This window comes from Anolis sagrei, chromosome 4 (assembly GCF_037176765.1).
Source record: "Anolis sagrei isolate rAnoSag1 chromosome 4, rAnoSag1.mat, whole genome shotgun sequence".
NCBI lineage: Eukaryota > Metazoa > Chordata > Lepidosauria > Squamata > Dactyloidae > Anolis > Anolis sagrei.
Window position 1 is genome coordinate 198761496 of NC_090024.1, and position 14868 is coordinate 198776363.

General features: G+C 38.5%; 1 protein-coding gene across 9 annotated transcripts in view; it reads right to left on the minus strand.

Moving 5' to 3' along the window:
* LAMB3 (laminin subunit beta 3) overlaps positions 1–14868 on the minus strand; it is a 68356-nt gene that overhangs the window by 23952 nt on the left and 29536 nt on the right. For all 9 annotated transcript variants that reach the window (XM_060772832.2, XM_060772838.2, XM_060772839.2 and 6 more), the window contains 8 exons: positions 10861–10975; positions 10505–10578; positions 9471–9662; positions 8237–8300; positions 6097–6284; positions 4656–4776; positions 3523–3711; positions 189–344 (listed from right to left, as the gene is read on the minus strand). In XM_060772832.2, coding sequence (XP_060628815.2) covers positions 189–344; positions 3523–3711; positions 4656–4776; positions 6097–6284; positions 8237–8300; positions 9471–9662; positions 10505–10578; positions 10861–10975 — 1099 coding nt within the window. The remainder of the gene's footprint in view (positions 1–188; positions 345–3522; positions 3712–4655; positions 4777–6096; positions 6285–8236; positions 8301–9470; positions 9663–10504; positions 10579–10860; positions 10976–14868) is intronic.

The window sequence follows — 14868 nt, forward strand, 5'->3', positions numbered from 1 at the left end:
CTGGGAACATTCATACATCTTCATGTTCCTACCCTCACAGGAAAGTCTTCCTCTTGTTCAGGAAGATAATATCATCAAAGAGAGCATTTAGCTATAACAAAGCCCTTAGGAAAGCCAGACATTTCTCAGTCCTAAGTTTGAAACAAAACTGCCGTTCATTTCTTGATCTGTTTGGAAGTCTCACTAACCTCGGCAGCCCTGGGGATTGGAGTTGGTTAACTGTGTGAATCCAGGCTTGCATAGGTGGCAACGATCTCCCTGTACATTGTTCTTACAGACGCAGCGGCCATTCAGAGGGTCACAACTTGAACCAGGAACAGTGCCATCTGGATCACATTCACAAGCTTGACAAAATAAAGACAATGTTTTAAACAGCATTTTAAGATATCAAAGGCAGATGACAGCATTTTAACAGTGGCAAACAACAGGGAAAATCCCAAGAGGCTATTTACATATAGAGTTACTCCAAGCTTGGAAAAATCACTCTTTGGCCCCTTCCACACAGCTATATGAAATCCCACATTATCTGCTTTGAACTGGGTTATATGATAGTGTGGACTCAGATAACCCAGTTCAAAGAAGGTATTGCGGATTATCTGCCTTGATATTCTGGGTTATATGGTGTAATGATTCTTACCTCGTAGGCCGATAGAGAAGCCTGGAATACCAGTAAGCCGGCCTCCAAAGGAAGCAGACATCTTGGGAGTGTAAAAGGAGAAGAGGGGAGGGGATGAAGCTCTCTTTTGATTGATTAGGACAGATGGGAGGAGTTTAGCCCTGAGAGGAAAAAGTGTCAGCTTGGCAGAAAGAGAGGAGATTAATTTTTGAGTTTGAAGAAGAGAGATTGATTTTGGGAATGGAAGAGGAGAGAGGTAGATTTTTGGTGTGCTTAGATTTTTCTGTCAGAGAGCATTTGTGACAGGCGATTCTGCATTATTGGCCAGGAGGGTCAAAGCAGATGCCTGGGTGCTTGTGTGGGTTTTTACACAAGTGGTTTGCTCTCTGGGGTTAGGGTAGATTAGTTTACAGAGGACTCTGCTTAGAGTGTAGCTAATTGCTCTAGGGACAACCTGGTTAGGTTTGTCTGGGGAACTCACTGCTACTGTGTTATTGTAGAGTGAGGAGTTTTACTCATATCTAAGTCAAGTAACCTGTTTAAAATAACCATCAAGATTATTGTGCCTCAGTAACCATTCAAGCTTGTGTGCCTCATTAAAGAAGATAGTTGTTTGTTCTATATTATCAATAAACATTTTCTTTAGTTCAACTTTTAAAGAAGCCTCATTCCTAGTTCTATCTGTTTTAACATCTAAACATCACAGTCAACCCTGGGAGCTAAGGGAGAGCTGGTGGGCAGGAAGAAGTTTACCTCAGTGAATCATCTTTCATATCCTAAACTATTTTAGGTGGTGGCAGCGAATCTACCAAAATGCATACACGCTACTTCATTCACATACAAACGCTCCGTGCCAGAATCATATTTCATCATATTGGTGTCCAGTTGTGGGATTAGTAATTAAGATCCTTTAAACTGATGACCAGCGGTGTGATATATTCTGAGTTATAATACAAGGATCCTTTATATATGGCTATGTGGAAAGAGCCTTTATTTTCCTCAACTACAACTCTCAGAATTCCACAGTTACCATGGCCATTAGTTAAGCTGACTGGAGGATTCTGGGACGTAAAGTCTGAAAGTCATAAGACCTTTACTTCAAAAAGTTATTTTCAGGATTACAACATATGGACTTCCCCAGCTCCCATGGCCATGCTGACTAAAGGACTCTAGGTGCTGTAGACTGAGGTGCTTTCTACACTGCCATATAATCCAGTTCAAAGAACATAATCTGGGTATCAGCTGCCAGTTAGCACCCTAAGGTCCCTTTGACACTGTCATATAATCCAGTCTCTGATTCAAAATCATCTATTTGAACTGGATTATATGGCAGTGTAGATTCATATACACCAGTTCAAAGCAGACAATCTGGAATTAGGTACTGAATTATATGCCAGTGTACATCCGGCTCATGTATGCTATATAATCTGTATTGCAAAAAGGTTTCTAAATTCTTGATTAATACTATTCCATTTCTTTGATTGCCAGGCAGAACTGTAAATTCCCTGGGGGAAGGGGGCAGATTTGATAATGAACAGTGTCTGATGTAGAGTTTGTCTGGCCTACTAGTAAACAAGCAAGACTGCTTTACCACGTTTTGTTTATCAAAGATGAACAGCTGTTGCTGTGCTGACTCCTCTTTACACTTGTACTGCACATTCATTGCCCAGCGACTGGAAACCACCAAGAAAGGAAACACAGCAGATAAGGCAGCACTGGCAGCACAGATGCATGCAATATCAAAATCAAATTAATAAATAGGTGCTAGGAATTCAATCAGGATTAGGAATCAAATTTCTAGCTTTTCTAACTGGCAGCTGATACCCACGATGTTTCCAAAAGTTACTCAGGCCATGTATTTTTTGGCAAGCCTGCATTCAGAACAGCTGTGTGGTTCCTTCCTGTGAATTCCTTGGGGGAATGAGATTTACTGGCAACTTCAGGATTCTCCATTATGTGCTAAAGGGAAATCGCATCACCTTTTTAGGTCCAGTGAGAAGAACAGAGACCTTAGCAGCTGGAAAAAGTGGGGAAACTAAATTCCAAAGAACTGGGAACAAAATGAAAGGAAAAGGAAAGGAGCATATAGGAAGAATTGTGATGCTTTTCTTGTATTCTCCAACTGCTCTGATTTGGTATGGACAGTTCAATTAATCCTCTGTCATCCCAATTTTTCAGCTGTTCTTAAATTTTGAGTGTTTTGGGTTCTCTCTCCTTCCACTTTGTCCTCAGCTTACTACAGCTACTGCTATAGTTTACATTCGACAGGATTCTGGGTAGTCTTAAGCAAAAGACAACTGCTGCAGCCTCTCCCAAGTTTGCATGATCTTGCTCATTTAATTTATGTTATCCTGTCTACACTATACCGTTGCATGGCTACATGCATCTAGTTTTTCTTTGGTGAAATGTTGGAGGGCAAAATTTCTATACTAGACACTCTAATCGAACTCAAAACCAATCAGATTTTAAAGTGGATTAAAGCAATGAGGGTATTGTAGCTTGGGTTTCTCATTTTCCAGTGTTCAATTTCCATTTTTGTTAGAAGTTAGAGGAAATTAAACTTTTCCAAGAATTTGCAAATCTTTTTTTTCTTTGTCTTTCTTTCATTTCTTTCCTTTGGATATCTTAGAATATATATATATATCCCCACAAGACAGATTATCATACATATTTGTATAACAGTTCTACACAATGTGCAATCCTGGAATAGCTATGGTGACCTACAAATAGAATAAATACATTATTTATTATTATTATTTGCATTATTTGTATACTGCCCTTCTCAACCTCAAAGTGGACTCTAATGGTTCACAGTGTTGGCAACAATTCAATGCAATCAATAAAAAACAGTATAAAACATCAAAATTGACCCTGGAGAAGCAAAATAAGCTTTAGCAACCACTTACGGAGGCAAGCTTCTGGGTGGCCAAGATCAAATCGTTGGTTACGGAAAAAGTTGGTCTTGCAATGTTCACAATGTTGCCCTGCTGTATTGTGCTGACAATCTTCACACACACCACCACTTATACCTCCGTTGGCCTCATACACAGATGGATCAAAATGACACCTGTTGGAATGTCCATTACAGTTGCATCCTATATGGAGAAAGAATGTCAAGCTATCTGTCACTTGGAAAACTGGGAAAACAATGGCTTTTAATGTTCAACTTCACCAGTAGATGGTGCTTTGGGTTCCTTCATTGTGCCTAACAAATTTGTAACAGAGAAGCATTCATATTGTAGTGGATCCAACTTGAACATAATCCACACTGCACATCTTTTAACAGAAGAAGTACCCTTGAATGCTCCATGTCCTGCTGAGTGCTCTTTCTGGACTTATATTTCTCCCCCAGGTGAAAATAACACATAGAAAATGTGCTTTTTTCTACAAGGCATACTAATAATGTTGAGAGTAGGAAATGATTTTTCACCCAGCCAGAGCCCCTATGCTGACAAGACAGTCTGACATCACCAGGATGTTATTTTAGTATTTCTGTATTTCTCTCAATGTAATCCATTTGTAAAATTCAGACAGTTGAGATGTGTGTTTAATAATTTTATTTGAGCTTTTGGGTACAAAAGTCATATAGCGTCAGTCCGAATGCCTATGGCCCTACAGAGTGCAGAGAGTATACTTTTCTGGAGTACAGCTACCAAAATCCATCAAACAAAATGGCCATAGCAAACTCATTTTTGTGGTACTGTCAATAACAATGATTGGTGGCAGGTCTCCAGGATTTTATGTAGTTTTCCCATACCTATCTGGATATACCAGGAAATAAACCTGAAACCTTCAGTGTGCAAAGCACAGGTTGTGTCATTAATCTATGCTCAAGCTTTTTCTCAAGCTGGTGAAGGGAATTTTTCCTATGAATAGTGAGCATCCCTTGTATATGAAAAGCATAGCTATCTGTTATATGACTTTTCCCCTTCAACAATTATGATAAAAGCAATATGTGCAGTGAATATAACATTAAAATTATAGTTCAGGAATGCTAGCAGGAAATTTTTCCCCTGGGATATTGGTGAGGCATACATACGGCGGCATTCATTGGGACTGTTGTCTTCAGCAGGTCTCCATGGCTGGTCATGGTAAAATGCTGCACAATGGTCACAATTTGCCCCAGCAGTGTTGTGCTGGCACACACAACGTCCATGAATCTAGAAGGTACAAGGAATTTTTTTCTCAATTCTCACAATTTATCTCACCATCACCTAGTAGTGTCTGGACCCTCTCAGTTATTGCATTGTAATTTGTTTTACTTAAACCTTTTCCCCTCTCTTGGGCAGGGATATACATTCTTGACTATTTCATCTGTGCATGTGAGGGTGAATAATTACAGTAATAAATAATGAGGAATATTTCTTGCATTCCTGGCCTTATACACACACACACATGCACACACATCCAGAATCATTTTTAAAGCCAGTTCATGTCCATGGGATTCCAGTCTAAAAACGCATTATGCAAATAGGTATTTACAGCAGTGAGAGCTGGGGGAGATAACCTTTTTTTCCCAGATGAGCTGGTAGAATGGCCCTTCTGTCCATTTTATCTCCCATGTTTTTTCTGGCTCAGCAAAAGGGATCTGCTCTAGCTTTCTTATAGTATTGCATCTTAATTGCTTCCACAGTATAATGTTTACAGAGCTTAAAAAAATTTGCTTCCTCCAAAACTCCTACACTGGTTAGTGGATTCTGAAAATTGTATTACCAAATTTTCAAGCTCTGAACATGGGGTGTTCCTTGCAAATGCCAAATCAGAGTAACCAATGTCTACACAGCAAAAATAAATATTGATTATCATTATGAGGAACCCTGCTGTTCAATTACTGATCATAGAATTAACATAATGTACGCCGCAAAAATCCTGAGCTTTGTAATTCCTCCTTTTTTTGAGTACTCTTTCTCTCTTTCTCTCAGATCAATTTTAACTATTAAGTTCAACACTGTCTGATATTGTGGAAAAACTTGTGTCTAATTTAGTACAAGCTTGGCAGAAAAAAAGGAATTTGTTATTGCTGCATATCTTCAGGTTGTTTCCAGTGTATGGCAACTCTTAGGCAATCCTATCGTAGGGTCTCCTTAGCAAAAGCAAGGTGCCTTTACTTTCCCCTCAAGCTCAGGGAGTCTGACTTGCCTAAGATGACCAAGGATTTCCAAAGTCAAGCAAGGATTTGAACCATGGTCTTCAGAGTCATAATTTCACACTCAAACCAGAATGCTATGCTGGCTCTCATGAAATTATTCCACACTGATATTATAGCTAGATACAATATCAAATAGATATGCCTTTTCTCCACCAAAAACAGACCATCTTGTCTAGCCAGCACTCACTCCACTCTTCTGCCCACTATGTGGACAGACTAGAAAGAGGAGAGCATGTTCAAGTAAAACGAATGCAGTTGAGACCTACTAGAATCGAATGCTGCAATTGGGAAGTCATTGCATCTAGCAATACTTCTCAATCTTCACACTCACCATAACACTGGGTTCTCCAGAAGAAGCATCGGGGACATCACAGCGGTCAGCATGTCCATGACAGAAGCAGCTCCCTTGCACTTGCATTTCCGTCAAGGCATAGAAAGCACTAGGCAATCGATATCCCTGGTGTGGAAGGTGGGACAGCTGTGTGAAATTCACTCTCAAGTTGGTGAATTCTGCCAGATCTATTTGAAACCAAAATAAAATACACACATCTGAAATGCCTTGTGAGAAAATGGCCAAATTCATTACCTTGGGAGACAGGGACAAAATAAAACCTAAAAGTGGGTAATTTTCTTCATAAGATAATATAGGAGAATGAATAGGATGACTACTGACTCCCAATGACTACATTTAAGAAATCAGAGGCAAAATGGCTAAAGACTGGAATTAACACCTCTGACTCCAGACAAAAAGCTGGAGCTTTTTTCTTTAAAAAATGCATGCCAAGGATGATAGACAACTGCTCTGAGGTAAAGATAGGGAACGTTATCAGCCCTTTTTCATCTGAATTGAATTATTTGGGAAAAACTGAATTCTAGCAATGAGAGGAATCAAGAATACTAGGTGGGGCTAAATCAAAGAAGGTAAGACCAAATGTGGGCAATTTATCAATAAAAAGTACATTTCTGTGTATTTTTATTCTAATGTGAACTATAGTGCAAAGAATTATGAGCAATAAACTATACATTCATGTGGTTTTAAAAGTCTATTTTTGTTTTATTTCAACTTTAATGGGATATAATAACAGGAGGCTCTGTTATTGTGGGTCTGATGTGTAATCCCCATGGGCCACATTTAGCGCCAAGCTAAAGGTTAGCCATCACTGCTCCACGGTAATGCTATGTAGAAGCATGTGGTGGCATTACAATTGTAATTCACATGCTGACTCAGAGAAACCACCTGTATGTGTCACTATAACTGCCCAATGTACCTGCCAGTCAGGTCACCTGGTGACTTCAATGTTAGCAGAATGGTAAATAAACTGCAGGTTTATCTGAACTTAATGGGGAGTATCTAAGGAGTAAGACCCTGCACTTTGGTACCTCAGTCAGTTCCTTTACCATCTAGACTAAAATCATTTACCATCTCACTGTCATCAGTGCCATGAATTACTTACTACTGCCCTTAGCATGGATGACAAATAATTCATCTCTGTTGAAAACTTATGCTAACACTGTAAAAGTTTCATTATAAAAACTCTTTGTAAAAAATGAAAAAACACAGCTCAATACCAAAAACATTGGAGCTCAATGCTTTGACAATGACATCTTTTTATTCTCTTATGAATATTAAGTGAGCAAAATATGTCAATGCCAGAACAAATAACTAACACAACAAAGCCTAAAGAAGGCTGGTAAGCTACCACAGGAGAAGGTAACTGTACTTTTACAGATAACATTCAATACAATATAAGTTTCAACTCCCAGACTAAAGAGAAAAAGTCTAGGGTTCCATAATAAAAAAAATCCAAAAATATGCAATCATAAGATTATATTTTGATATTGGGAGATTCCTTGTTGCCTTTCATAGCACTGCCCCAATGACACACACAACTGGCAAAGTTCCTCAAAGCTGACTGATATAACTACTCCCTCATAGAGTATATCAGACAATCTGCTATCCAATCCCAATAACAGACATGCTCTCTCTCAGGAATACTGGGATATAGCAGGCATGGGCAAATTTTGGCCCTCCAGGTGTTTTAGCACAACTCCTACCGACAGTTAGGAATTGTGGTAGTTGAAGTCCAAAACACCTGGAGGGCCAAAGTTTGCCCATGACGGGGAAATAATATATCTGATACACCTTATGTCAGATCAGACCAAAAGTCTTTTCCAACATTGGCTCTATGTGCTTTTTAACTGGAGATGTCTCAATTCAACCTAGTATCGTTTTCATGCAAAATATATGTTCGATCTGTAAGCCTTTTCCTCCACTCATCTTAAAAAGAGAAGTAGCATCTGTCTGCTCTATCAGGTTTAAGGGCCAAGACTGAAGAATCTTCAAAATAAACTAGAAAGAATTATGCACTTTGGTATCTTAGTATATCTGCTTTCTGTAATTTTCCAATAAAATTTATCTAGTCCACTTCTGCAATGGACCACACATTCTACAGACATGGGTATGTACATACTGTTGACATTTTGGCTATGAGATGTTGTCATCCCAGATGCAAGACCAATGGGGTTGAACTCAATCTTAGAAGGATAGAAAAGGAAAACATGTTAAAGATCAATAATACTTCTTCCAATAATTGTTAGTTTCATTTCACAATTATGAAAATGTCTTTTACATTATCACTAAAAAGCATACAAATAATAGTATAATAATACCAATAGCATATAATGGTCATGGTGGCTACTATATTAGTGTTGTGGTAAATCTGATCCAGCTTCTAGTTTGAATTTTAAAGGTGTGACACAAGATGCTGAATCTGTTCTGAGGACAGGATCAATGCTCTGGATAGGTCCTTTAAAGTTCATACGAAAATCAGAAGAAGATTCACCACCTCACTGGCACAGCAGCAGCTAGCTGACAGAACATAGAGAAGAGTTTGCTTGCCTGGCTATTTTTTTTTTCTTTCATGCAAAAAGTGACATTGCTCTTTTAAATACAGAAATAAAGAAATAAAATTGTAAAATAAAGATCAGTAGTGATTAATGTGGTTTTTAATAAACAAAATTTAAAAGGAACTATTCATGGAGTTCCTCTAAACCCTAATTTTTCTAAGAAATGTTCTGGTCACACCAAAGCATGTCATGCTATGTCAATGCATTGACTACATTTTCATCCTAGTTACCAAAAAGGAAAAACTTGTATGGTTTTTGATGTTAACCCCTTCGAGTCTCCTTTGAGAGAGAGAAAAGCAGAATATAAATACTAATACAAGTACGGTACTAATAATACCAATACCTATTATTATTATTATTATTATTATTATTATCAAAAATGATGAGCTCAGATGACAATTACAAAGAAGCTGGATCAAAGTGATATATTCTAACACCACAATAAATGGTTTGTTGTTTTGTTTATAGAGAAATAAAGATTAGTTACCTTGGTTGAAAGCTGAGTAATGAACTTTGCTGATGGTCACTGTAAAACTATCTGAGTATTAATAATGCAAAAGTTTGGTAGTATAGTGTCCTTTGGAGTCTGCATGATCCAGAACCCCTGAAACATGTGTGTTCATGCCACTGCCATTTAATAGTATGGGGTGTCATTTTCCACTTTATTCCATATCACCAGCAGGTATCAGAACCAAACCACTGTAAATACAGTGGGTCCACTATATCCCCACAGTTTTCTCGAGCCCATAAGTATTGGATTTACTTTCTCAACTGACAAGTTATTGCATGTGGATATACCTTTCCACCATTCTGAGGTGGTCTGTGCTGAGTCTGCATATCCTGGCAACGCACATCCTGCCATGTTTGAGGGAGACCACTGGATATCCGTGGAAATGATGTGGCACAATCTGTGGACAAGTATTGATAAACCTTCCAGGTTGTGCCAAAGTCGGTGGAACGCTCGATCACCATTCCAACTGGCAAAGGGCTCTGAGGGGAGTGAGGGGAAGAGAAAACAAGGTTCAATCATTTCACCATCCTCAATGTGACACGATGAGAACCAGCCTCTGACAAGTGAGATGGGCCTAATGTTTCCTTTCAATAGAGAACTAAAGAGGAGAAGGATTAAGCCATAGCTGAATTAACCTCAATATTCAGCTGAAACTTTGAAATTGGTTTTTTTTTTCTATACATTTCAATGAGCAAAAAGTGCCAGATAATAACAATATAAGAAGAGGCACCGCAGATCATTTAAGCCCAATAGCCAATGCCACAAACAGGATTATTTACTTAATATATCACTAAAGCACCATGCCAAATTTCCTTGGATTTCAAAAGAAGTCTTTTCCTGAAAAATTCAAACTTCCATGGCAGGGAACTGTAATTTTTGCCATTTTGGCATGGGAAATACAGTAATCAAAGAAGCCATTGATCATATCAAGACATGTTACTATTCTCATAGTCCCAGGCAATATAGGTGGTTTAGTCTGTAGATGGAACCAGAACATTGCAAAAATTACATTTTGGATACCATTTTGAGAATCGTAATCTGGTTGAGGAATGCACAATGCATTGTTTTAAAAAATCACATTTCTAAGCCTTGGATTCTACCATGTCTGTTCTGTTGTAACATCCTGACAGACAAGATGAACATGTGTTTGAACATATGGATGAACATATAGCCACTGTCATCATTTTACAAAGAATCTGGCTGCTTGACTTTGTCAGAAACACTAATAAATGCAGAAATTAAGATTCTCCTTGACTTACAGAAACCACACGAATTCAAAGTTTTTTAATCCTAGTTACTACCATGGCAGCCTCGCACGTACCCTGAAGTCCATCAGGATGCTATCAAGCTGAAACTTCTTATCGAGATCTAGCTGAAGAGAGACGTGATTCACATCTGTGAAGAGACACAAAGGACCATGGTCAGAGTAGCAAGTCATAGAGGTTGTAAAAACAAAAGATTTTTCCTGTCAGACAGGTTAACCATTTCCTCTTTGCACGTAATCCATTCAAATCCAGACCCTGTTTACTGAATCTACAGAACCCTTGGCCCCTTTCAGCTCATCATGCCTATCATAAAATTTCCAAGCCAGACAACCATCTTACAGCACGTTCACATCAAGAGTGTTTTCATGCTCTTTTTCCTCTTGAATGCATCATAAGAAAGACAGAAGCTTACCATTCTGGGACTGCCACCATCTTATGTGTCCAGCCGAAGACAGGACATTTTCTACCCGGTGACTGTTGAACACATGAGGGGTTCTGGAATCACACCGGCAACATTTCAGTTGCCACTGAAAATGAACACACACAAATAAAAGCAGGTTAGGATGCCCAAGAAATGGGATGGCCATACTATAGAAAATATAGTTTGCTATATTGTTTGCTAAATTAAAATATTAATTATATTTGTTATATGTAAATAAACAATGCCATGCCTGTCCCAAGATATATTACTGCCTGGGGCAGAATATAAAATGACAATCAGTTCCCAATTCTAATCAAGTTGTTTTGGGCCTTGACTTAATATTTCACAATTACCTCTCTTAATATAATAAGTAAAACAACTAAGATGTTACTGCCTTTACATGACAATCAGAATCAACTTCTGACATGAATGTCTCATCCTTCATAAGACTGGTCCTGTTTGATACATGAAGGTAAACTACATCTTGGTTAATGTGAAAATGGAGGGAATCAATTTATTTAGGATTAATAATCACTGGGTGCTTACAAATGAGTCATTAAGAAAACAATTGTTCAGTCTATTGTTGAAGGCTTTCATGGCCGGAATCACTGTGTTGTTGTAGGTTTTTTCGGGTTATATGGCCATGTTCCAAAGGCATTTCTCCTGACGTTTCACCTGCATCTATGGCAAGCATCCTATGACCTCACTACCTCTGGGGATGCTTGCCATAGATGCAGGCGAAACGTCAGGAGAAGTGCCTCTAGAACATGGCCATATAGCCCAAAAAACCTACAACAACCCAATTGTTCAATAGCTAATTTGAAAGGGGAGCCATTTGTTGATTTTCACTTGCTTGCTTCCTGGAACTTCATGCACGCAAAACATGGGTTCTGCTCTTGTTTTACAGCAATTCACCGGTCTCATGGTCATTTCATAACACAATTAATGTTTAAGAGATTGTTGACACAAATACACACATACAAAACCTGAAGTGTGGAAGTTATATAAAAAAACCCACCAGCCTTGAGGAAAAGTCTGTTTGCAGCCATTCACGCTTCATGAAGATTTTAAAAAATCATAGCATTTGATCAATACCAGTTAGATACTCTGTCCTTCTTCTTGAGATGTTCAATAACTTCAAGATTAGATTGCTGCAAGTCAAGAGTCACAACAAGATGGTGTATGTACCTTAGTACTTGCTCTCTATCAGTTAGACATTATGTCCTTCTTCATGGGATATACTAACGTCTGGGATCAGGTTATCTGTTAGCAAACATATGTTGTAGCCTATCTTTTGCCAGAAACAAAACAAATACTACAATATAGAGTCTATACTTGGAAAGAGAGATCTCACATCACTGCTATGGTTGATACAGCTCTGCAGATGTAATGATAACTCCTGTTTTTCCCATATTGAATATGTTTCAATTTATGTAGTCTGAGGATGTGGATAGGAAGCTTGGAGAAGTGAAAGTTTCCATATAGGTACCCAATCTGTGCCCTTCCAGGATTATAGAACCAGAAAAAATTGAGACTGACTTAGTAGGTAATGGGGAATGCCTCACTGAAAGAAGGCAATGCTGAAAGAGGTTATGGCAGAGCCTCTACTGGAAAAAAAGCCCTCCTTGAACATGAGCACACTAGAAAATTATCAGCCAGTCTCCAATATTTTATTTTCAGACAAGATTCTGTAGTGGGCTCTTGAATGAAATGGGTTGTCCATTTCAATTTGGCTTCAGGTCTAAGTATGATGTTGGCTGATTTTGTGGATAACCTATGTAGTGAACCGAATATGGGAACATATCCCTATTGATTCTGCTAGATTTCTTGGTGGCTTTCAGTACCATCAACCATGCTATCCTTCCAAGTTGCCTCTCTGGGATGGGATTTGAGGGTATTGGTTTCAGTGGTTCCAATCTATTTTGGGAGACATAAACTTGCAAACTCAGAAGGTAAACAAGTATTAGAGAAGTTCTATTTGACCAAATGACACTTGGCTTGTAGGATACCTCAAGATCTGCTTTTGTCCCCATGCTACATGGTTTTTTGGGACAGATTTTCTGGAGTTCTGGAATCAGGTGTCACCATTCCATTTCCACTAATTCCAAGAAAGCTGTCTTGATTCTCAATCTGACTATCATTAATAATGAATGTGATGAAGGCAAACAAATTGAACCCTAAGTTAGACAAGATAGGGATCTTCCTGGTCAGTCAAAGAAGGGATGGGGAAATAGGAATATAGCTTGTATTGCATGTGATTTCACTACCCTTGAAATCTTATAGCTTGGATGCACATTTGATTCAGCCTTGAGGTGCAGAGTGTGCAATTCAAACAAAAACACCAAGTCAAACAATTGTGGAATAGACACACATATTTCATGGTAATATCTTTGCTTGTGATGTCTCCCCTTCATTCTTAGACTAAAGAAGGAGCTCCAGTCACTGATACTTAGCCATATGCTGAGATTTGGCAACCCCTCAAAATATCCCTTGTTTGCAACCAAGTAAATGACATTGAAAAAGGAATTGCTTCCACGAGTTTTTCACATGGCCAGTTTGAATTTACTCCATCTCCACCAGCAGTATGTCTAAACAAAAAGTGTAGAATGGTACATCCTGGATTGCTGTTTTGAGCCTTAAGATTAAATGGGCACCTTTAGTTTACTTAAAGGCTTATCACAGTCCAAACATTGACCACAACAATGTTTGCCATGCATCAAAAAGGTTAGAGATAAATACCCCAACACTGCAGCTTCAGCCTTGTCCTGCATGAAGTTTCATTTGGGCAAACACCATAACCTTTATCTAAATCTCAAAATACTTTGAGCCTAAGGGCCCTCTCAGCACCCTCTCCCAAAAGCAAGCAAGAAGGCAAGTAGCCTCAGTGGATGAAAGGTTACTGGGTGAAAAGTCAAGCAGAACAAAATTCATTCCTTAACTGGAGTGAGTAATTCAAGAAGCAAGACCAGTTGGCTATCCCTAAAGGGCTGTGCATACAGAAACAGCTTAAAGAGACTTCATTCCCTACTTTACAAACAAATACTCCAAAATGAGAGGTCAGGCTATGCCACAATGAGCAGGACCTTGTAGAAAAGCCCCTATTATAAATGTTTAGGAAGTCTCTCTTGCATCATGCAAATACAAAGGTGTGGCAGAGAACAGAATAATACTATATTATATCAATTATAATAGAATATATTGTTACATATTGTGATTTTCCTGCTTCTTGGCAGGGGGTTGGACTGGATGGTCCATGAGGTCTCTTCCAACTCTATGATTCTATGATTCTATAATAATATAATAGTGTATTGTCTATATTAATATTTTCTGATATCAATTATATGATGCATCAGGAATACACATACACACATAAACACACACATACTACACTAAAATTATTCATGAATATTTAAGTCAGTATAAAATAGAAAACACAATGGAAAATATGAAACTCCATGGAATGACCACTAAAACAAGGCTAAGAGCACCTTACAGCACACAGGGTCATTTTTGTGCCATTCCTTTTGGGTAAAAAAAATACAAAGGAATATTTCACTTTTTGGGAGGCCTGGAAGTGCATTTCCACCAAATTTTGCAGCCCCTCAGCCCAATCTGCATCTAGAATAGATCATTTTTGAAACCCAAAACAAGTGAAAGTGCTTGGGGGCAAAAACAAAACAAAGCAAACTCAACAACCTTTTTTTTTTTTTTAAATGAAAACACAGAATTCTCACCCCAAGTTTCCAAGAGGACTAATACAGCCTCCTAAACCTTTGCAGTTGCCCACCCTGTTCAAAAAGCACCAGGGGAATAAACCAATGACCTTTCCCACAAATTTCTCTTTGCTTCAAAATTGTTGTTTTTTCAAGAGGCTCAGTCCCTTGGTTTGGAAACAGCAGCATTCTGACAGTTTTGAGAACCTACCCTAATCATGGTTTAAATTGCTGATCACACCTTCAGTTACCTGTTTACCTCCCCAACTAGATATAAGCTTTGAAG